Here is a 25,902-nt window from a genome sequence, read left to right on the forward strand (position 1 = left end):
GGCGAGGGCATTGCCTAATATATACCTGTGGGCTTCTTTTTGCGATGTGCACTGAGGGGGATCCACTCAGAACCCTCCCAGTGTCTCCCGCGGTATGTGTGTCATACAACGCATCCGCAGAAGAACTCCTGGGTCTCAAATCCAGAAGTCCTTGTATCACGAAGGACAGCTCTTATTGGTAGAGCTGTCTTTCACTTTTTATTCATACTTCTACCCCATAGTGTTTATAGCAAAAGTGGTTACTGTGAGATCTTACAATAAAAGAAAAAATAAAAAAATAAAAAAGTTCTGTTCTTACCACAGGTGGCATCCCTTTATAGCACCTTTTTGTCAGTTGTCAGAATTAACTGTTACTTTCTCTTTTCCTCAGCCCATATAGCTCCCCACCCCCTCCCTTTTTTTCTCTCTCCTTGTAGTTCTGTGACATTTCCCGTTATCTACAGATGGTATAATTTGTTTATAGTTGTCATGCTACCTGTAAAAAGGCTTGCATGTTTGGTATATGCTGTTCTTGCGTTGTACCTAGAATATATACAGTATATTCTACTTTTTATTTTTTATTTTATTTGTTTTGCATTATGTCACAGTAATCACTTTTGCTATAAACCCTGAGCTCTGCTCGGTCGACAGGCACTGTCGACAGAGTCAAGGTCGATATGGAAAAAGGACGACATGAGTGCTGTACTTTTCTCCCATGTTACTGCTCAGCCGATTCCAGACAGGTCAAGTGGTTGTCAAAGCCAACTGGAGATTTACGGAGGAGAGGAATTAACACCCACTTGGCCTGCTTTGGGTGAGGCCAAGCTATAAGAGAAGAGTAGCATGGGATCATTAAGCCATCAAAGACCCCACAAAACCAAATGGCCCATCCACAGTAAATACAGTTTTGTATTTTATATTCACTCATGGGACCCCACCCAAAGAACATTTTTGGGGGGTTTGCATGAGACTTTGTCATAGGTAGGCCAAGTTAGGCCATTATTACCCATGAAAGCAGAGCAGCCATGACCTCTAAGGAAAGGTTCTAGTGTCCTGTAATCTTGCTGATTATAACGTTATATTATAGGTTTTAATGTTGACGCTTCAGAATGACCCCCCGACTCTAGAGACAGGTGTACAGGATAAGGAAATACTGAAGAAATACGGCAAGTCTTTTAGGAAGATGATATCCTCGTGCCTTCAAAAAGACCCAGAGAAAAGGTAACACGGGACCAGTCTTATATTGCAGAGGACAGATCTGTGTGAGGACGGGTGTGAGGAACTGTGTAATGTCTGAAAGGGGCTCTTGAATTGCACAGTTGTCAGTTGGGAATGGGGGCAGCCTGTCTGAGAATACAGACCTTCCACTCATTGCGATTTAGAAGCGGTTTATATGATGTTTAGTACATAAAGGGGTATATGCAATTGCGGTCGAATTCGCGGCAATTTTCGCCGTTTTTTAATTCGACTCAATTCGACAGGTGAATCCCGGAAGGTGGCTTCCGGAATTCACCATATTCAATGAAAAACGGATTCGCCAGAGTCGCGGGCGAAAATCGGCCGATTTGGCGGATTTTGCCGCGATTTTAAAAAACGGTAAAAAAACGTGAAAAACCCGGAAAAAAAATGGCGTGGGGTCCCCCCTCCAAAGCATAACCAGCCTCGGGCTCATCGAGCTGGTCCTGGTTCTAAAAATGCAGGGGAAAAATTGGCCAGGGATCCCCCGTATTTTTAAAACCAGCACCGGGCTCTGCGCCTGGTGCTGGTGCCAAAAATACGGGGGACAAAAAGAGTAGGGGTCCCCCGTATTTTTAACACCAGCATCGGGCTCCACTAGCTGGACAGATAATGCCACAGCCGGGGGTCACTTTTATGCCGTGCCCTGCGGCCGTGGCATTAAATATCCAACTAGTCACCCCTGGCCGGGGTACCCTGGGGGAGTGGGGACCCCTTCAATCAAGGGGTCCCCCCCCCAGCCACCCAAAGGCCAGGGGTGAAGCCCGAGGCTGTCCCCCCCCATCCAATGGGCTGCGGATGGGGGGGCTGATAGCCTTTTGTGATAATAAAAAGATATTGTTTTTTCCAGCAGTACTACAAGTCCCAGCAAGCCTCCCCCGCAAGCTGGTACTTGGAGAACCACAAGTACCAGCATGCGGGAGAAAAACGGGTCCGCTGGTACCTGTAGTACTACTGGGGAAAAAATACCCAAATAAAAACAGGACACACACACCTTGATAGTAAAACTTTATTACACACTACCGACACACACATACTTACCTATGTTGACACGCCGACTGCCACGGTCTCCGACGATCCGAGGGTACCTGTGAAAAAATTATACTCACCTTCCAGCGTCCAGAGGTACATCCAGGTCCAGAGAGATAATCCACGTACTTGGCAAAAAAAAAAAACGAACACCGATCCAGCGGACTAATGAAAGGGGTCCAATGTTTTCACATCAGACCCCTTTCTCCCGAATGCCGGGACATCACGTGACTCCTGTCACTGACGTCCCTTCAGCCAATCAGGAAGCGCTACTTCCGTGGCGCTCACCTGATTGGCTGTGCGCTGTCTGTACTGTGACAGCACATCGCAAAGCCGCTCCATTACTTTCAATGGTGGGAACTTTGCGGGTAGCGGTGGGGTCAGCCGCTGACCGGCGGGTGACCTTACCGCTAGCCGCTAAGTTCCCACCATTGAATATAATGGAGGGAGCTGTGCGATGCGCTGTCACAGTACAGACAGCGCTCAGCCAATCAGGTGAGCGCAACGAAGTTGCGCTTCCTGATTGGCTTAGAGACCTGTCTGTGACAGCTGTCACTGACAGGTCTCATTCGTGGAAAGGTGTCCCATGTGTCAGCATGGGACCCCTTTCAGTCCGGTGGTCGGGTATTTGCGGTTTGTTTTTTTGCCAAGTACGTGGATGTATCTCTGGACCATGGCTGAGGTGAGTATATTGATCTTTTCTTTTCAGGTATCCGTGGATTCTACATGGAGAAGAGGACCGATGTCGGCGTGTGAACATAGGTAAGTATGTGTGTGTCGGTAGTGTGTAATAAAGTTTTACTGTCGACGGTGTGTGTGTCCTGTTTTTATTTGGGTATTTTTTTCCCAGTAGTACTACAGGTACCAGCGGGCCCGTTTTTCTCCCGCATGCTGGTACTTGTGGTTCTCCAAGTACCAGCTTGCGGGGGAGGCTTGCTGGGACTTGTAGTACTACTGGAAAAAACAATATCTTTTTATTATCACAAAAGGCTATCAGCCCCCCCCATCCGCAGCCCATTGGATGGGGGGGGACAGCCTCGGGCTTCACCCCTGGCCCTTGGGTGGCTGGGGGGGGGGGACCCCTTGATTGAAGGGGTCCCCACTCCCCCAGGGTACCCCGGCCAGGGGTGACTAGTTGGATATTTAATGCCACGGCCGCAGGGCACGGCATAAAAGTGACCCCCGGCTGTGGCATTATCTGTCCAGCTAGTGGAGCCCGATGCTGGTGTTAAAAATACGGGGGACCCCTACTCTTTTTGTCCCCCGTATTTTTGGCACCAGCACCAGGCGCAGAGCCCGGTGCTGGTTTTAAAAATACGGGGGATCCCCTGTCAATTTTTTCCCCGCATTTTTAGAACCAGGACCAGCTTGAAGAGCCCGAGGCTGGTTATGCTTTGGAGGGGGACCCCACGCCATTTTTTTTATGATTTTACCGTTCCAGCATTAAAAAAAAAAAATTAAAAAAATAATATTTTAAAAAATATATAAATAATATTTGTGCCTCCAAAAAAAAAAAAAAAAGTACCTAATCCCTTCTAATATAAATAGATCTGCTATTCCCCCCCAAAAAAACACAAAAAAAAACATGTTTAAAATTTTTTTATTTGTTTTCACCCTCCAAAGTGTGGCGGATTGAAAATGACGAATTTGCTGTCTAAAAGCCCTGCTGTCGAATTTCCAAACTTGAATTGAATATGCTTTGGTCGAATTGCAGCACTTGTATCATTGCAGAAAAGTCGAATTTGCAAAAATTCGAATTTCAAAAAGTCGAATTTTGAAAGTCCGTTTTTTGGTCGGAAAGCACTGAATTGCATAGGCGATTTTTTTTTTTGGTCGAAAATGACCCGAAATTCGACAATTTCGGGAATTCGACCGCAATTGCATATACCCCAAAGTGTGCAAAGAAAATCTGAGTCTTCCAATGCACCCTCCCCTCAGGTAGCTGTGATCCAGAAGACTGATGCTGTAGAGTAAGTATATTGCCGACAGTCTCCCCAGTGCTTATAGCTCGCTGCACTTTTCTGTGATCTCTCCCAAGTGGGGGAATGTTTTTGGACACTTAAGGCCACATTTAGAGACCAGAGCAAATCCAGCTAGAGGGTGTAAACAAGCACCTGGACAAGGGGTGCAAATGCAATGTTTGCATATATTGCACACATACTAGGCAGATGTAATTACACTGCTGTTTAGAGTTGCGTTAGGATGCGCCCACTCCCACCTCTAAACCTGTTTGCAAATATGTGTTTTCTAGGTTGGGTTTAGTCATAGCTCTAGTGCCCAATGTAATCTATATACATAAGAGGCAAAAAAGGAGATTTACTTACTGATTAACTCATCACGAAATCTCTTAAACCACAGTGCCTACAATCTTGAAACTTGGAAGGTAGCTTCTCCTTAGGTCCCAGGTGCTTGCTAAGAAACTGTTTTACAAATGTCAGTGTCCATCCACGGAAATCTCACAAAATGTATGAATGTATGTGTATATGTATGTTCCAGCATAACTCCGGAATGCCCGCAGCAATTTACACCAAACTTGGTACACACATGATTTACAATCTGGGAATAAACACTGTGGGGGTAAGACACCGTTAGCGCCCGTAGGGGTGCGGCAGCAGCACAGAGTTTTTCAGCAGGCAGCATATCTCTGGAATGCCTGGAGCAATTTACACCAAACTTGCTACACACATGACCTACAATCTGGGAACAAGCACTGTGGGGGTAACACACCCCTAGCACCCCTGGGGGTGACCCAGCAGCACTGACTATAGCAGGACTTGCATGATCTGTCAGTGACGACAGGGCTGCATGTGGCAGTGACATGATGTGAGGAGGGGAATGGAGGTAGCAGGAAGCCACACACAGAGTAATATAGTGGGAGAAGCAGGGTCTCCAGCAGCACAGAGTGTTAAGAGATGCATGATATGTCAGGCAGGACAGGGCTGCATGTGACAGGGGCAGTGACATCATGTGAAAAGGGGGATGGAGGTAGCACAAACCCACACACTGAAAGTTATATAGTGAAAGTAGCAGGGTCCCCCAGCAGCACAGAGTAAAGCAGGAGATGCATAATGTGCTGCGCTACAGTATATAAGAAACTGTAAATAAATCGATAATTTCAAAGGGGCACTGACATGATGTGAGGAGGGGAATGGAGGCAGCAGGAAGCCACAGACTGAGAGTTGTATAGTGGGAAGAGCAGGGTACATTGGGGGACCAAAAAGGGGTCCAGCCACTACACAAAGTGGGTCAGGGAAGCAAGATATGCCTGTATACTAGATCTCCATCCAACGTAAATTAATGAACAACTGTCATTCTAATTTACCATCCTCATCCCGTAGCGAAGCACCGGTATTCAGCTAGTCCACTAATAAAGCCAAATGTAGCAGGTTCTATTTACAGGCATTGTGCAGGGTTACATGTGTGTTATTGACATACGCAGTACATTTACAACTGGAAAAGTACTTTATTTAGTCTAGAATCACTCATGTGGATTCTCCATGACAACGCGGGTGATCTGTTGTCAATTTCCATTAGGATATTCTTTATTTTATTTTTAATTTGTACTTTAGAACTTTCTACATTTTTACCAACTGTAACTGCAGAAATTATCACATTGTTTGTGTACATGCAGTTTTGTTTCCACCTATCCTCCTACTCTGCTTTTACATATGTAAATCTTCAGTCACATGCCGCACACATGCTCTGTACAATGTAAGAGTGATGGATAGTTCATTAGAAAATAAACACAGCCACTGTCAGTTGTCATGCAACACTACCATACAGCACTGCCCCCTGTTGGAAATCTGTAGGATTGTTATAATGTATTTCTACGAACATGTCTATAAGTGATGACTGTTTATTCTGTCATTACTGAACATTCTAAAACCCGCTTTCCAGAAGCTTGAAAGGAGGTGACACGTATTACATAGTTGATGTTGAGCTCTAAGGGAGTATCATGATTAATTACTGATGGTCATTTATTTATTTATTTATTTATTAACAGTTTCTTATATAGCACAGCAAATTCCGTTGCGCTTTCATTATCGCGGTATACTATTATAAGCAGTTTTGTGGGGGCAAAAACGGACCCGCAATAAAACCTGGAATTGGGGATAAAACGTGGATTATGCTTGGTCAGCGTTAAGTGCCGGCATCAGGTGGAGGATAATACGATAGCTCCTTGCGATACAGTTACCCGCAGTCATCGACTGCGGGTAATTTAATGCCCCCTAAGACACCTACTTAGATTATTATGCTGATCAGCACTATTTATATAATGTTTGAAGATTGCGTATGTCACGCTACAGTTTTAGTTTTTTTGTATACTGTATGTTTCTTCATTGATATTTAGGAGGAAAATAGCCAGTAGCTCACAAATATTCAGACATGCCCCTGTACCTTAATCATGTACAATATAAATTGCTTCGTTCCATCAAAGCTGTCAAAATGTGCGGCTTTTCACATGGCAAATCTGGTCATCCTAGACCTAACTGCGGACCGTGCCATGGCTGGGCACAAAGTGGCAGCCGATGGCAGTCAGCATGTAATGAAGGTGGGGCGGATGTTGTTTGGATAAGGCAGAGGTTCTGAAATGCGGTCCTCAAGGCACTGCAACGGTCCAGGTTTTAAGTTTATCCATGCTAGGCCACAGGTGACTTAATTAGCGCCTCAGTCAATGTTATTTAACCATCGGTGATGAGCCATGGATAGACCTAAAACCAGGATCTTTGGGGTGCCTTGAGGACCGCATTTGAGAACCTCTGGGATAAAGCATACAATGCAGTTGAATTGTCCTCATTTACGCACGCTAAGGATCCACCTTCCATGGTGCCTGCTTTTCCTGACCGATGGAGCAGTGAGCTGTACTGCTTTACTTACTGTATATGTGAAAACATCACTGTACACACCAACTCACACACATACGTACATATTATTAATGTCGGGGGCTTTTCATAGTCTTTATGTAACTGGGCATTCCAGAATTAGTTAATGCTCTTGACGATAATCTAAAATGTAATTCCTATAATGGTAATCTCTACAACAGTGTGTTTAATAAGTGTAGAGATGTATATCAGTAGAAAATTCTACTTTCCTGAATAATTGATTTCTTTTTCTAGGCCAACAGCAGCAGAACTTCTGAAGCACAAATTCTTCCAGAAAGCTAAGGTACGTTCTCCTGGTGTGTGGCCACGTCCACTTCATGATTACGCTGTGGATGTTTCAGCTGTAAACACAGAGCTGTAATTACTATGAACTGTGGGCAGGTTGTGATTTGCTTTTAGTGCATCCAGCCTCACAGCTTCCTCCTGTCACCAGCGACTTACTACAGCTATTTTTACAGCAAAACATTGAGTCATTGCTAGTGTGTGTACCTTGTCCTGGCGTTATCAGGCCCTGGCAGCTTGTATACTTCTGCGTGACGCTATGGCAATAAAACCATAAAGATAAAATGTATTATTATATGTTCAAAAGCTAGTACTTCTATATTATGTACCCAGGTGCTCATGAAAGCTCCTGTAAGCGTCGTGGAATACATTATAAATCTTAATAGCGATTTTGCTTTTTGTGGTTTATTTTGGAGTTTTTTTTTCTATTTTACTTAACCCTTTGTTACCATCACAGTTCAATCAGTGAAAAGGTTTAGCTTTAAAACAGACCCTGGTTCAGTGACCACAAACGTGCTAAATTCAGGAGCCTCGCATGTGGCTCCGTATTGCTCCAGAGAGTTTAATTAAAACAATGAATAAAGAAAGAATAATAGAAATGTATGTTTGTAAAGCAGCATAAGTAGTGTCAGTGTCCAGTTATTTGTCATCAGTAATGGCATACAGTAATTAGATATAGTAAATAATGTTTTATTGTCATCACACCAGTTGGACTAGTCGGTAAAATACAAGCAGTAGAAGTGGCGGGTAATATGCCAGCCAGAACAGTACTGCCCATGTTCTGTAATGCCCAGTACTATGCAAGCAGCAGTACTATGTTTTGCACCCATTAAAAAGCAACCAGTAGTATTACCCAGTAATATGCTAGAGGTAAAAGTATGGACAAGATGTATTGGTTATGGCCATTCATGAGTAACCAAAATGGTAGTGCCCAGTAATAAGACAACTTTAATAATTAGTAATAGTAAGTTACTATGCTTTAATTATTTTATTTTCTAGTATCATGACAGCAGTAACAGGAATGCTAAGTTATAAGCCACCTGTATTCCTAATTCCCAAAACACTACCTGAAGCTGTAGTGTCTGGTAATCGCCAGTGCTAGCAGTTAGGGACATTAACATGCCACTTGTAGCAATGCCCAGTAAAATGTGAGTAGTAATAGAAATCGGCATCTGCTACTAGACTTGGTTGCACTCGATTATAATTACTGGGATCTGCAGCCATTTTATTATTATTGATTTTATATTGTTACTGGTTTTTACAGCACCGAATAGTGGGGAAAAGCAGAACACACATAAAACGGGGGCTCATGGTAGACCAAATAAATGCAGATGTAAAAACAAAGCTTTAATCCAGCCATTGGTGCTCACCCCTCCTGCCAGCTTATTGCTGCTGGTCTCTGGCAAGGTGGCGGCCGTTCTTGTAGTAGGAACGGTAGAACAGATCTTACTCCATAATTTGATGCGCTATATAGTCTATAGGTGAATGTGTGTAGGAACCAATCCCTTTACTCACCAGTAAGGTGAGCTGTATATAAAGTGGAGATGTCCACCAACAACATTTGATAAGAAAGAAATGCCTTATTTCTAGTAAAGGGCACTTTGAAAGGTCTAAAACTGTTCTCGCTATTATTGACATGCAGATGCATATAAAACCAATTAGATGAAATAAAATTGATAGAAAAATAAAAATGAATATAAAATGTTTTTGCATCACATGAATAATAGATAAAAAAAATAAACCTTACAGTAAATAAAAAGGTCTGGCTGCTTCCTTAGGTTTTGGAAAACCTCTTTTGGTTACAGGCTTGTGTATTCCTTTGGCGCCATCCATAAATTCTCATTTTTGCAGTGGCACAGTCCCGGAGATGCCACCATCAACACCCAGTCCATATCCAACATCATGCAAGATGCTTAGTATCATCCAGGTGTCTTCCTAGGTGCTCCTCAGTCTCTCCCTCCGCCTGCTTTGTGTAGGAATTAGGCTACATTTCAGAGCTACAGTGAGAACCCATAAAGGTTGCATGTGGCCTGTAGCTTACCAGTTTAAACACGACTGCTCCCACTTACTGATGTCAGATTGTTTTTGCTTGTAATGTCTGATGGAAACCGATCAATTGTTCCTGTTTCTAGAACAAAGAATTCTTGCAGGAGAAGTTGTTGCAGAGAGCCCCAACCATCACAGAGAGAGCCAAAAAGGTGAGAGGTGCTCCATGAGAATGGATGAGCCACAGCAGATGTAGACTTTATTTGGTTCATTCATCTCTTCCTCACAGCATATACTGTAACATACTGATAGCATTGTTCCTTTATGGAAAAGATACAGGGTGGGCAAAATACACACATGCGGGTGAATTCAATTAGCTGTGAGAAGCGGTTTTTGCTGTACAATTGGATTTACAGGAAAAGTGCCTATTCAATTGTGCCCGAAAATGGATTAGCTGTAATTTTATCACACATTTCAATTCACCAACTCTGAGCAGGTGAAAATTGACTAATTAGGCACTTAGAAGTTTTACATTGTTTTTAAGTGGCCAATAATGACATTCCTCTTTTGGGGTGAAAAAGTGCAAAATTATGGGAATTGTGGTACAAGGTATGGGGCAGGTATATTGGGGTACTTTATGAGTGGGACAAGTGCTTTTAAGGCTTGTATACACGGGAGAGATGTGTGCTGAGCGATGTGAGGGAGGATGAAGGGGCCGCTCATTTCACCCAGCGGGTGAAATCAGCGACATGCTAGATTGGCCTGCATGCAGGCTCAATCTAGCACCGGCGAGCGATGTGTGGGTCCGCGCATCGCTATCGCTGTGGGGGGTACCCACGAGTGATCTGTGCTTAAAATCTAAGCAATCTTGTCAGATTGCTTAGATTTTAAGCATGGATCTCTGCGTGAGTACCTCCCTTTAGACTTGCTCGTGGGAGTAATCTGTCTTTCATTTATGTACCCCAAATTTAATTTTAGCCCCTATTTTGCTGAAAAAAAAGTTTTCTGTAATTTTGTAACATTTAAAAAAAATGCATAGAACAGCCATTTGACCTACTGTAATTTTAGTACCCCAAATACTTTTACTATGACCAATAATAAACTTATATACTATTATCCGATGTTAGTTTAGCTTTTTTTTGGGTACAGGCAGATTTGTCCATTAACACCTACACTTTTCACTGCTGACATGAATTTTCGCAGTTCTCCTGTTTTCGTGGATGTGCAGTTGAATAGACGAAATCGCGTGAGCGTGCATACCCTTGACAAACCGTTTTTTTCACAGGAATTTCACAAAAATTGCAATTGTGGAAAATTAGTGCTAATTGAATTTACCCCATAGTTGTAAAATACAATATTAATGACCTTTTTTTGGATCAGATAGTATATGTGTCTGTCTGTCTGTCTGTCTGTCTGTCTGTCTGTCTGTCTGTCTGTCTATCTCACCAATGGCGTATATGAAATGTTTTCTGGTTACACCTTTTTACAAATTTTGAGTTTGTTCCTTGTTATGTTGTCAGTACTTAAACATTCGAAAGTGCATGATGTTTTATATGTGGTCTCCTATAATAAGGAATAATATTCTGCATAACTCAGAAATGCAGCAGACTGTAAGAGTAAAGTGGGGATTTCCCTCAATTATTTTTATGTCCTAAGAATAAGAATATTATTACAGTTTGGAAACTCTTTGTCAGTGTTATCCGATCTCTAAAGCAAAACAGCAGTGCCATGTGGAACTCGGGGCTTTAATAACTAATACCCTTTTTCCACTAGCTTTTAAAACACGGGTAAATGCGCGGGGGCGCGCATTTACCCGTGTTTTTACCTAGTGGATCCGGGATGCTGCTAGTGACTAGGGAGCCGTGACGAGGCGACATGCCGGGTTGGTGAGCGCTGTGGGAAAATAAGATTTTAAACCTACCGGTAAATCTTTTTCTCCTACTCCGTAGTGGATGCTGGGGACTCCGTAAGGACCATGAGGTATAGACTGGCTCTGCAGGAGACATGGGCACTATAAAGACTTTAGATGGGTGTGCACTGGCTCCTCCCTCTATGCCCCTCCTCCAGACCTCAGTTAGAGAACTGTGCCCAGAGGAGACGGACAGTACGAGGAAAGGATTTTTGTTAATCTAAGGGCAAGATACATACCAGCCCACACCATCCACACCGTACAACTCGGAACATACAAACCAGTTAACAGTATGAAACAAAACAGCATCAGCCCGAGACTGATCAAACTGTAACATAACCCTTATGTAAGCAATGACTATATACAAGTCTTGCAGAATTTTGTCCGCACTGGGACGGGCGCCCAGCATCCTCTACGGACTAGGAGAAAAAGATTTACCGGTAGGTTTAAAATCTTATTTTCTCTTACGTCCTAGAGGATGCTGGGGACTCCATAAGGACCATGGGGATTATACCAAAGCTCCAGACCGGGCGGGAGAGTGCGGATGACTCTGCAGCATCGATTGAGCAAACATAAGGTCCTCCTCAGCCAAGGTATCAAACTTGTAAAATTTAGCAAAAGTGTTTGAACCCGACCAAGTCGCCGCTCGGCAAAGCTGTAATGCCGAGACGCCTCGGGCAGCCGCCCAAGAAGACCCCACCTTCCTAGTGGAATGGGCCTTTACCGAATTTGGTAACGGCAATCCAGCCGTAGAATGAGCCTGCTGAATCGTGTTACAGATCCAGCGAGCAATAGTCTGTTTAGAAGCAGGAGCGCCAAGCTTGTTGGCTGCATACAGGACAAACAGTGCCTCTGTTTTCCTAACCTGAGCCGTCCTGGCTACATAAATCTTTAAGGCCCTGACTACATCAAGGGACTTGGAATCCTCCAAGTCACCCGTAGTCACAGGCACCACGATAGCTTGGTTCATATGAAAAGATGAAACCACCTTAGGCAAAAATTGAGGACGAGTCCTTAATTCTGCTCTATCCACATGGAAAATCAGATAGGGACTCTTGTGAGACAAAGCCGCCAGTTCGGACACCCGCCGTGCAGATGCCAAGGCCAACAACATGACCACCTTCCAAGTGAGAAATTTTAAATCCACCGTTTGAAGAGGCTCAAACCACTGAGATTTTAGGAACTGTAACACCACGTTAAGGTCCCATGGTGCCACTGGGGGCACAAAAGGAGGCTGGATGTGTAGCACTCCCTTTACAAAAGTCTGGACTTCTGGGAGAGAAGCCAATTCCTTCTGAAAGAAAATTGATAGGGCCGAAATCTGTACCTTAATGGAGCCTAACTTTAGGCCCATATCCACTCCTGTCTGTAGAAAGTGGAGAAAACGGCCCAGATGGAAATCTTCAGTAGGAGCATTCTTGGCTTCACACCAAGATACATACTTCCTCCAGATGCGGTGATAATGTTTCACCGTCACCTCCTTCCTAGCCTTAGAGTAGGGATGACTTCCTCCGGAATACCTTTCCCCGCTAGGATTTTGTGATCAACTGCCATGCCGTCAAACGTAACCGCGGTAAGTCTTGGAACACGCAGGGTCCCTGCTGCAATAGGTCTTCCCTGAGAGGAAGAGGCCACGGATCTTCTGTGAGCATTTCCTGAAGATCTGAATACCAGGCCCTTCGAGGCCAATCCGGAACAATGAGTATTGTCTGCACTCTTTTTCGTCTTATGATTCTCAGTATTTTTGAGATGAGCAGAAGAGGAGGGAACACCTAGACCGACTGAAACACCCATGGTGTCACCAGGGCGTCCACCGCTACTGCCTGAGGGTCCCTTGACCTGGCACAATACCTCCAAAGCTTCTTGTTGAGGCGTGACGCCATCATGTCTATTTGTGGAAGTCCCCACTGACTTGTTATCTCTGCAAAAACGTCTTGATGAAGTCCCCACTCTCCTGGATGGAGATCGTGTCTGCTGGGGAAGTCTTCTTCCCAGTTGTCCACTCCTGGAATGAAGACTGCTGACAGAGCGCTTGTGTGATTTTCCGCCTAGCGAAGAATCCTGGTGGCTTCCGCCATTGCCACTCTGCTCCTTGTCCCGCCTTGGCGGTTTACATGAGTCACAGCTGTGACGTTGTCTGATTGAATCAGAACTGGTAGGTCGCGAAGAAGATTCTCCGTTTGTCGTAGGCCGTTGTATATGGCCCTCAATTCCAGTACGTTGATGTGTAGACAAGCCTCCCGGCTTGACCATAGTCCCTGAAAATGTCTTCCTTGTGTGACTGCTCCCCATCCTCGGAGGCTCGCATCCGTGGTCACCAGAACCCAGTCTTGAATGCCGAACCTGAGACCTTCGAGAAGGTGAGCACTCTGCAGCCACCACAGGAGAGACACCCCGGCCCTGGGGGACAGGCTTATATTCTGATGCATCTGTAGATGGGACCCCGACCACTTGTCCAGAAGGTCCCACTGAAACGTCCTCGCATGAAACCTGCCGAAGGGGATGGCCTCGTAGGTCGCCACCATTTTTCCCAGTACTTGAATGCATTGATGGACTGACACTTTTTTCGGTTTTAACAGGTCTCTGACCATGTTCTGGAGTTCCTGGGCTTTTTCCATCGGGAGAAAAACCCTCTTTTGTTCAGTGTCCAGAATCATGCCTAAGAAAGATAGCCGAGTCGTTGGAATCAACTGTGACTTTGGTAGATTTAGAATCCAGCCATGCTGCTGCAGCACTCTCAGGGAGAGTGATACGCTTTTCTGCAATTGATCTCTCGATCTCGCTTTTATCAGGAGATCGTCCAAGTACGGGATAATTGTGACTCCATGGTTGCGCAGGAGCACCATCATTTCCGCCATTACCTTGGTGAAAATCCTCGGGACCGTGGAAAGCCCAAACGGCAACGTCTGAAACTGGTAATGACAGTCCTGTACAGCGAATCTCAGGTAAGCCTGATGAGGGGAATATATGGGGGCATGAAGGTATGTATCCTTTATGTCTAGTGACACCATAAATCCCCCCCCCCCCCCTCCAGGCTGGAGATAACTGCCCGGAGCGATTCTATCTTGAATTTGAACTTTTTCAAGTACAGGTTTAGGGATTTTAGATTTAGAATGGGTCCGACCGAGCCATCCGGTTTTGGGACCACAAACAGGGTTGAATAGTACCCCTTCCCCTGTTGAACTAGGGGCACCTTAACAATCACTTGTTGTTGACACAGTTTTTGAATTGCAGCTAAAACTATCTCCCTTTCTGGGGGAGAAGCTGGTAAAGATGACTTAAAAAATCGGCGAGGAGGCACGTCTTCGAATTCCAGCTTGTAGCCTTGGGATACAATTTCCATCGCCCAAGGATCCACGTCTGACTGAACCCAGACCTGGCTGAATAGTTGAAGACGTGCCCCCACCGGCGCGGACTCCCTAAGAGGAGCCCCAGCGTCATGCGGTGGATTTAGTAGAAGCCGGGGAGGACTTCTGCTCCTGGGAACTAGCCGTAGCAGGCATTCTTTTCCCTCTACCCTTACCTCTGGCGAGGAAGGAAGAGCCCCGACCTCTTCTGGACTTATGCGACCGAAAGGACTGCATCTGATATTGCTGTGTTTTCTTTTGCTGTGGGGGAACATAAGGTAAAAAGGTAGATTTACCCGCGGTAGCTGTGGAAACCAGGTCCGCGAGACCTTCCCAAAATAAAACCTCACCCTTGTATGGCAAAACTTCCATATGTCTCTTTGAGTCGGCATCACCTGTCCATTGACGGGTCCACAGGGCTTGCCTAGCAGAAATCGCCATGGCGTTGGCTCTTGAACCTAACAGCCCAACGTCTCTGGAAGCGTCTCTCATATATAAGACTGTGGGGTATATGCAATTGCGGTCGAATTTTTCGCCCCAAAAAAAAATCGTCAATGCAATTCAGTACTTTCCGTCCAAAAAACGGACTTTAAAAATTCGACTTTTTGATATTCGACTTTTGTCAAATTCGACTTTTCTGCAATGATACAAGTGCTGCAATTCGACCAAAGTATATTCAATTGAAGTTTGGAAATTCGACAACAGTGCTTTTAGACAGTAAATTCGACATTTTCAATCCGCCACACTTTGGTGGGTGAAACTAATAAAAAAAATTTAAAACATGTTTTTTTTGTGTTTTTTTTATTGATAATAGCATATCTATTTATATTAGAAGGGATTAGGTACTTGGTTTGTCTTTTTTGGAGGCACAAGTATTATTTATATATTTTTTAAAATATATATTTTTTTTTTTAGATGGAATGGTAAAATTCAGAAAAAAAATGGCGTGGGGTCCCCCCTCCAAAGCATAACCAGCCTCGGGCTCTTCGAGCTGGTCCTGGTTCTAAAAATGCGGGGGGGGGGAAATTGACAGGGGATCCCCCGTATTTTTAAAACCAGCACCGGGCTCTGCGCCTGGTGCTGGTGCAAAAAATACGGGGGACAAAAAGAGTAGGGGTCCCCCGTATTTTATACACCAGCATCGGGCTCCACTAGCTGGACAGATAATGCCACAGCCGGGGGTCACTTTTATACAGTGCCTTGCGGCCGTGGCATTAAATATCCAACTAGTCACCCCTGGCCGGGGTACCCTGGGGGAGTGGGGACCCCTTCAATCAAGGGGTCTCCCCCAGCCACCCAAGGGCCAGGGGTGAAGCCCGAGGCTGTCCCCCCCCCCCCCATCCAAGGGCTGCGGATGGGGGGCTGATAGCCTTGTCAAAATTGAAAGAATATTGTTTTCCCCAGTAGTACTACAAGTCCCAGCAAGCCTCCCCCGCAAGCTGGTACTTGGAGAACCACAAGTACCAGCATGCGGGAGAAAAACGGGCCCGCTGGTACCTGTAGTTCTACTGGAAAAAAAATACCCAAATAAAAACAGGAGACACACACCGTGACAAGTACAACTTTATTACACACTGCCGACACACACATACTTACCTATGTTGACACGAAGCAGTCGGTCCTCTTCTCCAAGTAGAATCCACGGGTACCTGAAAATAAAAGATAATTATACTCACCTCAATCCAGTGTCCAGATATAAATCCTCGTACTTGGCAAAACAAATAAACGAACACCCGTACCATGCCGGACTGAAAGGGGTCCCATGTTGACACATGAGAACCCTTTCCACGAATGCAGACACCCCCGTGACAGCTGTCACAGAAGTGTCTCTTCAGCCAATCAGCGAGTGCAACGTCCTTGCACTCTGCTGATTGGCTCTGTGTGCGTCTGACCTCAGACAGCGCATCGCAAAGCCTCTCCATTATATTCAATGGTGGGAACTTTGCATCAGCGGTGAGGTCACCCGTGGTCAGCGGATGACCGCGGGTTAACCCCACCGCTACCCGCAAAATTCCCACCATTGAAAGTAAAGGAGAGGCTTTGCGATGCGCTGTCTGATGTCACACGCGCACAGCCAATCAGGTGAGCACCACGGAAGTAGCGCTTCCTGATTGGCTGAAGGGACCTCAGTGACAGGAGTCACGTGGTGTCCCGGCATTCGGGGAAAGGGGTCTGATGTGTAAACATGGGACCCCTTTCAGTCCGCTGGTACGCGTGTTCGTTTTCTTTTTTTAACAAGTACGTGGATTATCTCCCGGACACTGGATTGAGGTGAGTCTAATTTTTTTCACAGGTACCCCGGATCGTCGGAGACTGTGGCAGTCGGCGGGTCAACATAGGTAAGTATGTGTGTGTCGGCAGTGTGTAATAAAGTTGTACTTGTCACGGTGTGTGTCTCCTGTTTTTATTTGGGTATTTTTTCCCCAGTAGTACTACAGGTACCAGCGGGCCCGTTTTTCTCCCGCATGCTGGTACTTGTGGTTCTCCAAGTACCAGCTTGCGGGGGAGGCTTGCTGGGACTTGTAGTACTATTGGAAAAAACAATATTCTGTCATTTTACTCAAGGCTATCAGCCTCCCATCCGCAGCCCTTGGATGGGGGGGACAGCCTCGGGCTTCACCCCTGGCCCTTGGGTGGCTGGGGGGGGAGAACCCCTTGATTGAAGGGGTCCCCACTCCCCCAGGGTACCCCGGCCAGGGGTGACTAGTTGGATATTTAATGCCACGGCCGCAGGGCACTGTATAAAAGTGACCCCCGGCTGTGGCATTATCTGTCCAGCTAGTGGAGCCCGATGCTGGTGTAAAAAATACGGGGGACCCCTACTCTTTTTGTCCCCCGTATTTTTTGCACCAGGCGCAGAGCCCGGTGCTGGTTTTAAAAATACGGGGGATCCCCTGTCAATTTTTTCCCCGCATTTTTAGAACCAGGACCAGCTCGAAGAGCCCGAGGCTGGTTATGCTTTGGAGGGGGGACCCCACGCCATTTTTTTCCGGGTTTTTCCCCGTTTTTTTAAATCACGGCAAATCGGCCGTTTTTCGCCCGCGGGACTGTCGAATCCGTTTTTCATTGAATATGGTGAATTCCGGAAGCCACCTGCCGGAATTCACCTGTCGAATTGTGTCGAATTAAAAAACGGCGATAATTTGCCGCGATTCGCCGCTAATTGCATATACCCCTGTGTCTTTAATATGACCTAAGGTCAATAAAATGCTATCCCTATCTAGGGTATCAATGTCAGATGACAAGGTATCTGCCCAAGCTGCTACAGCGCTACAAACTCAAGCCGACGCTATTGCCGGCCTGAGCAAGGCACCCGTATGTGCATAAATTGATTTTAAGGTAGTTTCCTGTCTGCGATCGGCAGGATCCTTGAGGGCTGCTGTATCTGGAGATGGTAGCGCCACCTTTTTGGATAAGCGCGTTAAAGCCTTGTCCACCTTGGGCGCAGATTCCCACCGTAACCTGTCCTGTGCAGGGAAAGGATACGCCATAACAATTCTCTTGGGAATCTGCAGTTTCTTGTCTGGAGTTTCCCAAGCCTTTTCAAATAACGCGTTCAGCTCATGAGATGGGGGAAAGGTTACCTCAGGTTTCTTTTCCTTAAACATGCATACCCTCGTGTCAGGGATAGAGGGGTCATCTGTGATATGTAAAACATCTTTTATTGCAATAATCATATAATGAATACTTTTGGCCACCCTTGGGTGTAACCTCGCATCATCGTAGTCGACACTGGAGTCAGAATCCGTGTCGGTATCAGTGTCTGCTACTTGGGACAGGGGACGTTTCTGAGACCCTGGAGGGCCCTGTGATACAGCCAAAGCCATGGCTTGACTCCCTGACTTTTCTCTGGACTCTGCTTTGTCCATTCTCTTATGTAATAAAGACACATATGCATTTAAAACATTCCACATATCCAGCCAATCAAGTGTCGGCGTCGCCGACGGAGACACCACAATCATCTGTTCCACCTCCTCCTTAGATGAGCCTTATGCTTCAGACATGCCGACACACACGTACCGACACCCCCACACACTCAGGGATATAGATATATATATATATATATATATATATATATATATATATATATATATATATATATATATATATATATATATAGAGAGAGAGAGAGACAGTCCCCCAATAAGGCCCTTTGGAGAGACAGAGAGAGGGTATGCCAGCGCTACCGGATACTGGAATAAAATCCCAGTCAGTACAGCGCTTTTATAAATATACTCACTGCGCCAAATAAATGTCGCCCCCCCCCCCCCCCTCTTTTTTGCCCTCTGTATGTGTTCAGCAGGGGAGTGTCCCTAAAAGATTAATGATTGCTGCCCAGGGCGCCCGCCCTGCACCCATACAGAGCCGCCAGTGTGTGTGTTGGGAGCAATGGCGCACAGCGTTACCGCTGCGCGTTACCTCATAGAAGATTCAAAGTCTTCTGCTGCCTTTGAAGTCTTCTTTCTTCTCATACTCACCCGGCTTCTATCTTCCGGCTTTGTGAGGAGGACGGCGGCGCGGCTCCGGGACGAACGGCGAGGGTGAGACCTGCGTTCCGACCCTCTGGAGCTAATGGTGTCCAGTAGCCTAAGAAGCAGAGCCTATCATTTAAGTAGGTCTGCTTCTCTCCCCTCAGTCCCACGATGCAGGGAGCCTGTTGCCAGCAGTGCTCCCTGAAAATAAAAAACCTAACAAAAGTCTTTTACAGAGAAACTCAGTAGAGCTCCCCTGCAGTGCACCCAGTCTCCTCTGGGCACAGGATCTAACTGAGGTCTGGAGGAGGGGCATAGAGGGAGGAGCCAGTGCACACCCATCTAAAGTCTTTAGAGTGCCCATGTCTCCTGCGGAGCCCGTCTATACCCCCATGGTCCTTACGGAGTCCCCAGCATCCTCTAGGACGTAAGAGAAAGGGGGCTGTAGCACGGGTCGCAGCCGTGTCGAAAAGGGGTATAAACTTCTTTGAAATGGCATACAGAGTTAACAATGTGATTTAATTGTCTGTCTTTGATCTTGATAATGAGGCATTTGTGTAGTACTTTTGTTCCCTCATTTTGTCTGTGTATAGATGATTCATCTCTACAGGCCTTCAAAGTCCAGTACTATGGCCTTTCAGTGGTTTGTCATCTGAAGTGTTGAAGACCTGTCTAAATACATTTTGTACCAAGTGTTGAAGACCTGTCTAAATAAATTAACCCTGGAATTGTGTATGAATGGTTCTGGTGGTCTCAATATGAGAGATTATAGGAATCAGGAGAAAGCAAAAAGTGAGGAAACCTAGAAGAAAAGGTCACAGCCCCTGCAGTTAAAAATGTGATACTGACCTCGCATAGCTAGAGGGTGGGAAATGAGGAAACCATGATCCTTTAAGCTTCAGGAAGGTTAACCTTTGCCATTTGCTGTGCAGACAGCCATTTTGTGACCTGAACAAATATTCCTAAAGAAAATACAGCCCAGGAAAAAGTGAACCTGTAAGCACTGAGCCTACAAAATGGCTGCTGCCACTGTGTGTAGGCCACAGGCACTCTGAAATGCCAAATGTGAATGCACTCATTATTAGTGTGAGACCGTCCTAACAAATCTATCTATAAACAAAGGCAAGTCTAGGTTTGGGATTCATTGGGGTCTACCCATAGTTTTAGGAATGATGTGGTATTTTCTACTGACAGGTTCGGAGAGTTCCAGGATCGAGTGGTCGCCTTCATAAAACTGAAGATGGAGGCTGGGAATGGAGTGATGATGAGCTGGACGAGGAAAGCGAGGAGGGCAAAGCAGCTGTACTACAACTTAGGGTGAGCTGACAGATAATGTTGTTACTGGTCTTTGCATAGTGACAAAGGTGCCTTTCATCTTGTGATCAACCGTGTGCATTTAGTGTAATGATCTTTCCAGCCGTGATCTCTTCTATAAAGTGGGAGAATAAAGAGCGGTAAAACTACGGTTTGTTTAGCTAGTGATGATAATGCTGCCATTGTGTAAGCTGTTTTTATGTTAACAGAAATGTTTCTCAGGTTTTGTGGAACAGTAAACCGCTGTAAATATCCAAATGGCTTCGGGTTTATATCTTTCAGATAAAGAGAATTGGTGGCAGTAACATCTTATAACTGTTTTAGTGTTTGCTATCCAAAGCGAAATACAGAACATCTGGTTCTTGCTGTGTGTTCCTGCAGTGTTCATGTGCTAACCTGGGGGCAGTGTTTTTTTCTAAGACTTGTGCTCATGATATATATAATTGTCACGTTTTAACTCAAAAGTACTGAAATGTTATCAGATTTACAAATCTTTTATGTCATGCGCCTGGAATGGTGTGGACATCACCTGTCCCTAATACAGAAATACTGTATAACAGAACTTCTCTGCATTTTACAGTCTCCACGTGTGAAAGAGTCTTCACATAACTCTGAGGTGAGTAGCGCTCTTACCAGTAGCAGTGCGTATGCTGTGCATTGTACTTTCTGTATAAGGAAGGAGGCAGCTCAGTCTGTGCAGTGCTATAGCAGTAAACCCAATGGTCCTGCAGGAAAGGGCTGCACAGATTATCAGATGGGCATACATGCCTTCTCCTCGCCAAGGTGTGTTTTATATAGTCCGTATAATATGCTGCGAGGTGTACGGTGTGTTTTATACAGTCAGTATGATATGCTGCGAGGTGTACGGTGTGTTTTATACAGTCAGTATGATATGCTGTAAGGTGTACGGTGTGTTTTATACAGTCAGTATGATATGCTGTAAGGTGTACGGTGTGTTTTATACAGTCAGTGTGATATGGTGTAAGGTGTACGGTGTGTTTTATACAGTCAGTATGATATGCTGTAAGGTGTACGGTGTGTTTTATACAGTCAGTATGATATGCTGTAAGGTGTGCGGTGTGTTTTATACAGTCAGTATGATATGCTGTAAGGTGTACGGTGTGTTTTGTACAGTCAGTATAATATGCTGCGAGGTGTATGGGGTGTTTTATGCAGTCAGTGTGATATGGTGTACGGTGTGTTTTATACAGTCAGTGTGATATGCTGTAAATTGTGTTTTATACAGTCAGTATGATATGCTGTACGGTGTGTTTTATACAGTCAGTATGATATGCTGCGAGGTGTACGGTGTGTTTTATACAGTCAGTATGATATGCTGTAAGGTGTATGGTGTGTTTTATACAGTCAGTATAATATGCTGCGAGGTGTACGGGGGGGTTTTATACAGTCAGTGTGATATGCTGTACAGTGTGTTTTATACAGTCAGTATGATATTCTGTAAGGTGTACGGTGTGTTTTATACAGTCAGTATGATATGCTATACGGTGTGTTTTATACAGTCGTTATGCTTTAAAGCTGTAAATAGTACGGTGTGTTTTGTACAGTCAGTATAATATGCTGTACGGTGTGTTTTATACAGTCAGTATAATATGCTGTAAGGTGTACGGTGTGTTTTATACAGTCAGTATGATATGCTGTAAGGTGTACGGTGTGTTTTATACAGTCAGTATGATATTCTGCGAGGTGTATGGTGTGTTTTATACAGTCAGTATGATATGCTGTACGGTGTGTTTTATACAGTCAGTATAATGCTGTACGGTGTGTTTTATACAGTCGATATGCTGTAAGGTGTACGGTGTGTTTTATACAGTCAGTATAATATGCTGCGAGGTGTACGGTGTGTTTTATACAGTCAGTATAATATGCTGTACGGTGTGTTTTATACAGTCAGTATGATATGCTGTACGGTGTGTTTTATACAGTCAGTATAATGCTGTAAGGTGTATGGTGTGTTTTATGCAGTCAGTATGATATGCTGTAAGGTGTACCGTGTGTTTTATACAGTCAGTATGATATGCTGTACGGTGTGTTTTATACAGTCAGTATAATATGCTGTGAGGTGTACAGTGTGTTTTATACAGTCAGTATGATATGCTGCGAGGTGTACGGTGTGTTTTATGCAGTCAGTATAATATGCTGTAAGGTGTACGGTGTGTTTTATACAGTCAGTATGATATGCTGTAAGGTGTGTTTTATACAGTCAGTATGATATGCAGTGTGGTGTGTTTTATACAGTCAGTATGATATGCTGTACGGTGTGTTTTATACAGTCAGTTTAATGCTGTAAGGTGTACGGTGTGTTTTATACAGTCAGTATAATATGCTGTAAGGTGTGTTTTATACAGTCAGTATGATATCCTGTAAGGTGTGTTTTATACAGTCAGTATGATATGCTGTATGGTGTGTTTTATATAGTCAGTATAATATGCTGCGAGGTGTATGGTGTGTTTTATACCGTCAGTATTATATGCTGCGTGGTGTGTTTTATACAGTCAGTATGATATGCTGTAAGGTGTGTTTTATACAGTCAGTATGGTATGCTGTAAGGTGTGTTTTATACAGTCAGTATAATATGCTGTGAGGTGTACGGTGTATTTTATACAGTCAGTATTATATGCTGCGAGGTGTGTTTTATACAGTCAGTATGATATGCTGTATGGTGTGTTTTATACAGTCAGTATAATGCTGTAAGGTGTGCGGTGTGTTTTATACAGTCAGTATGATATGCTGTAAGGTGTTCAGTGTGTTTTATACAGACAGTATGATATGCTGTAAGGTGTGTTTTATACAGTAAGTATGATATGCTGTACGGTGTGTTTTATACAGTCAGTATGATAAGGTGTACGGTGTGTTTTATACAGTCAGTATAATATGCTGTAAGGTGTACGGTGTGTTTTATACAGTCAGTATGATATTCTGTAAGTTGTGTTTTATACAGTCAGTATGATATGCTGTACGGTGTACGGTGTGTTTTATACAGTCAGTATGATATGCTGTAAGGTGTACGGTGTGTTTTATACAGTCAGTATGATATGCTGCGAGGTGTACGGTGTGTTTATATATTTCTTGTAATTGCTGTATGGTGTGTTTATACAGTTAGTATAAATGCTGGAATCCCTCTGTAACTATTTCTAGCACGGGACTGCCTAATATCATTTGATTTGATTGGCATACTTGTATGTTGTACCTAAAAGAACTGTGCTAGAAATAGTTACAGAGGGATTCCAACCTTGATATGATATCTGTGAAATTGTCTCCATAGAGGATAGATGAATATTTATGCAAGTTATAACTACAGCTGGATTGTAGCTAATAGAGTATTGAAATTGGCAGCTCCAGAAAGTATCAAGCGGTTTTTGCTGTTTTAAGATTGTATAATATAAATATTGTATTGTTTTTTTAAAGAATACTGGCCGGTATTCATATGTGATATTGAGATTTATTGTGTTTCATATATATATATATATATATATAAAAAAAATCTTTTTCAAAGTAAGAAGCGCTGTCTCATTCTTTTCTTCTTTTTTTGCTTTTAAATTTGGGGTATTTGGAACTTAATCCCCGAGATTAGCTGCTAACTACTTTGAGGAGAGTGGCGCCAGGTGTATATATTTTTGTGGAGATTAGTATAAATGCTGTAAGGTGTACGGTGTGTTTATATAGTTAGTATAAATGCTGTAAGGTGTACGGTGTGTTTATATAGTTAGTGTAAATGCTGTATCGTGTACGGTGTGTTTATCTAGTTAGTATAAATGCTGTAAGGTGTACGGTGTGTTTATATAGTTAGTGTAAATGCTGTATCGTGTACGGTGTGTTTATCTAGTTAGTATAAATGCTGTAAGGTGTACGGTGTGTTTATGTAGTTAGTGTAAATGCTGTAAGGTGATAGTGTGTTTTATACAGTTAGTACAATATGCAGCGTGTTGCACAGTTATATTGAAAGGTGTACGGTGTGTTTTATACAGCTATATATAAGGTAGCACTTACTAAAAATCATAAAAGGCCTTTCAATAAGTGATTTTAGTGTATATATTTTTTTAATAGTAATAATTATTATAGAGATCACTAATGATTGCTCTTCTGTGGTTTGCTGCTTGAGTCTTGAAGTCATTAAGTCTTAAAATGTTTTATTTTTTCTGTTTAGATAGATTTATTTACACAATTTGAAGAATACAGCATTTACAGAAACACATTAATACAGCGCTGTAGCTGTTTCCCATGGCGATCCAATGAGATGCTGGGAGCGTTATGTCAGACCTGCTGCTAATCTGTCTGTCTTTGTCCTCCAGCACTTTCCTGCAACAGAGCCAAGTGCCACCTTTCTCCAGACTCCAGCACAGCCCACAGCAAATCTACCTCAACCATCTGGCCAAGCTCCACCTTCCCAAGTGTCTATCCCGGTCCCAGCACAGGGACAGGTAAATAACCAATAGGTCACAGACTTCTGTAAGAGAAACGGCAGACATTTATGAAAAATCATTGTAATATGCCATTTTACTATTAGCCTTCCAGTGACAGAGGTTGTCCACTTACATAGAAGTACAGCTGCTTTGATATAGAGGTGGTAGCACTTTCTGATCATATACTGAGGTGCACTTAACTAGCAGGACTCATACTTCCTGCAGCTAGGGTGTACTTACTTTCCCACTAATAATTCAATACAAAATAAGCCTTGTGTGATAAAGTAACAATTGTTTTATATTTATTGTTCTATTTGTCCTATCAGATCTCGTTATCAAATTTTAGGACTTGGTGAGGTATATGTGATTATTGTTAATATTATATTCTAATGTATTTATTATATCTGACTTTTATATTGAAACTGAAGCTCATTACTAAATATATATGTCCGTTATTTTTCCAGGCTACTCCTGCTGCAGCTCCTATGCCTCCAACTTCAGAAGAAGTCAAAGCTGTTATTAGTTTAGTATTACGATTAAGGTAGGTGTTCTTTCCATTTAGCCAGCAGCATCCTAGTGTTGGCTGCTTACACATTCAGGAGTCCAGCTGGAGACTGAACACTGCATACAGTCCATCACACGTTGTACAGTGTGCAGGATGTAAAGGAGAGCAGTGTGCAGTTGAATGTGAACCTTATGTGAAATATTTGCACAGTGCAAGATTTCATTCAATAAACCCCTTTTTTGGTGTTGGTATATAATTGAATTATTTCGCTCATTTATAGAACTATAATTCTGTGCATAGTTTTATTGCAACACTGCTCCCTGCATCATCCTGTATCAACAGAGACACCTGCAGGTTATAACAGACAGATTAACCAGAATACTGAAATATAATTAAATGCATTTCACAATGTTAAATCACAATTGACGTTTGCCTTCCTTTAAACCAGAAATTACAGCCAGAGTGGTAGCGGAGATGTAATATATTGTCACTTTGAAATATATAATGCTGCTGGTATTTGCCATGTTGCATGACCGCAG

The 25,902-nt window shown here is 43.8% G+C and overlaps 2 protein-coding genes across 5 annotated transcripts in view; one reads left to right on the forward strand and one right to left on the reverse strand.

Annotated features, from left to right (window-relative positions):
* The window catches only part of OXSR1 (oxidative stress responsive kinase 1), a 446,840-nt gene that overhangs the window by 400,815 nt on the left and 20,123 nt on the right, over positions 1 to 25,902 (forward strand). For all 3 annotated transcript variants that reach the window (XM_063921823.1, XM_063921824.1, XM_063921822.1), the window contains exons 8-14: positions 1,067 to 1,200; positions 7,362 to 7,410; positions 9,542 to 9,607; positions 20,318 to 20,440; positions 21,018 to 21,053; positions 24,748 to 24,876; positions 25,323 to 25,399. In XM_063921823.1, coding sequence (XP_063777893.1) covers positions 1,067 to 1,200; positions 7,362 to 7,410; positions 9,542 to 9,607; positions 20,318 to 20,440; positions 21,018 to 21,053; positions 24,748 to 24,876; positions 25,323 to 25,399 — 614 coding nt within the window. The remainder of the gene's footprint in view (positions 1 to 1,066; positions 1,201 to 7,361; positions 7,411 to 9,541; positions 9,608 to 20,317; positions 20,441 to 21,017; positions 21,054 to 24,747; positions 24,877 to 25,322; positions 25,400 to 25,902) is intronic.
* Positions 1 to 25,902, reverse strand: part of LOC134927409 (xin actin-binding repeat-containing protein 1-like) — a 559,013-nt gene that overhangs the window by 164,574 nt on the left and 368,537 nt on the right. Inside the window, exon 3 of one of the 2 annotated variants that reach the window (XR_010177634.1) lies at positions 24,815 to 24,902. The exons of the other annotated variant lie outside the window; for it this stretch is intronic. The gene's annotated coding sequence lies outside the window, so the exon portion shown is untranslated. Of the gene's footprint in view, positions 1 to 24,814; positions 24,903 to 25,902 lie in introns of those variants that run through there. 2 annotated transcript variants of the gene reach the window in all.

This window comes from Pseudophryne corroboree, chromosome 5 (assembly GCF_028390025.1).
Source record: "Pseudophryne corroboree isolate aPseCor3 chromosome 5, aPseCor3.hap2, whole genome shotgun sequence".
NCBI classification, from domain to species: domain Eukaryota; kingdom Metazoa; phylum Chordata; class Amphibia; order Anura; family Myobatrachidae; genus Pseudophryne; species Pseudophryne corroboree.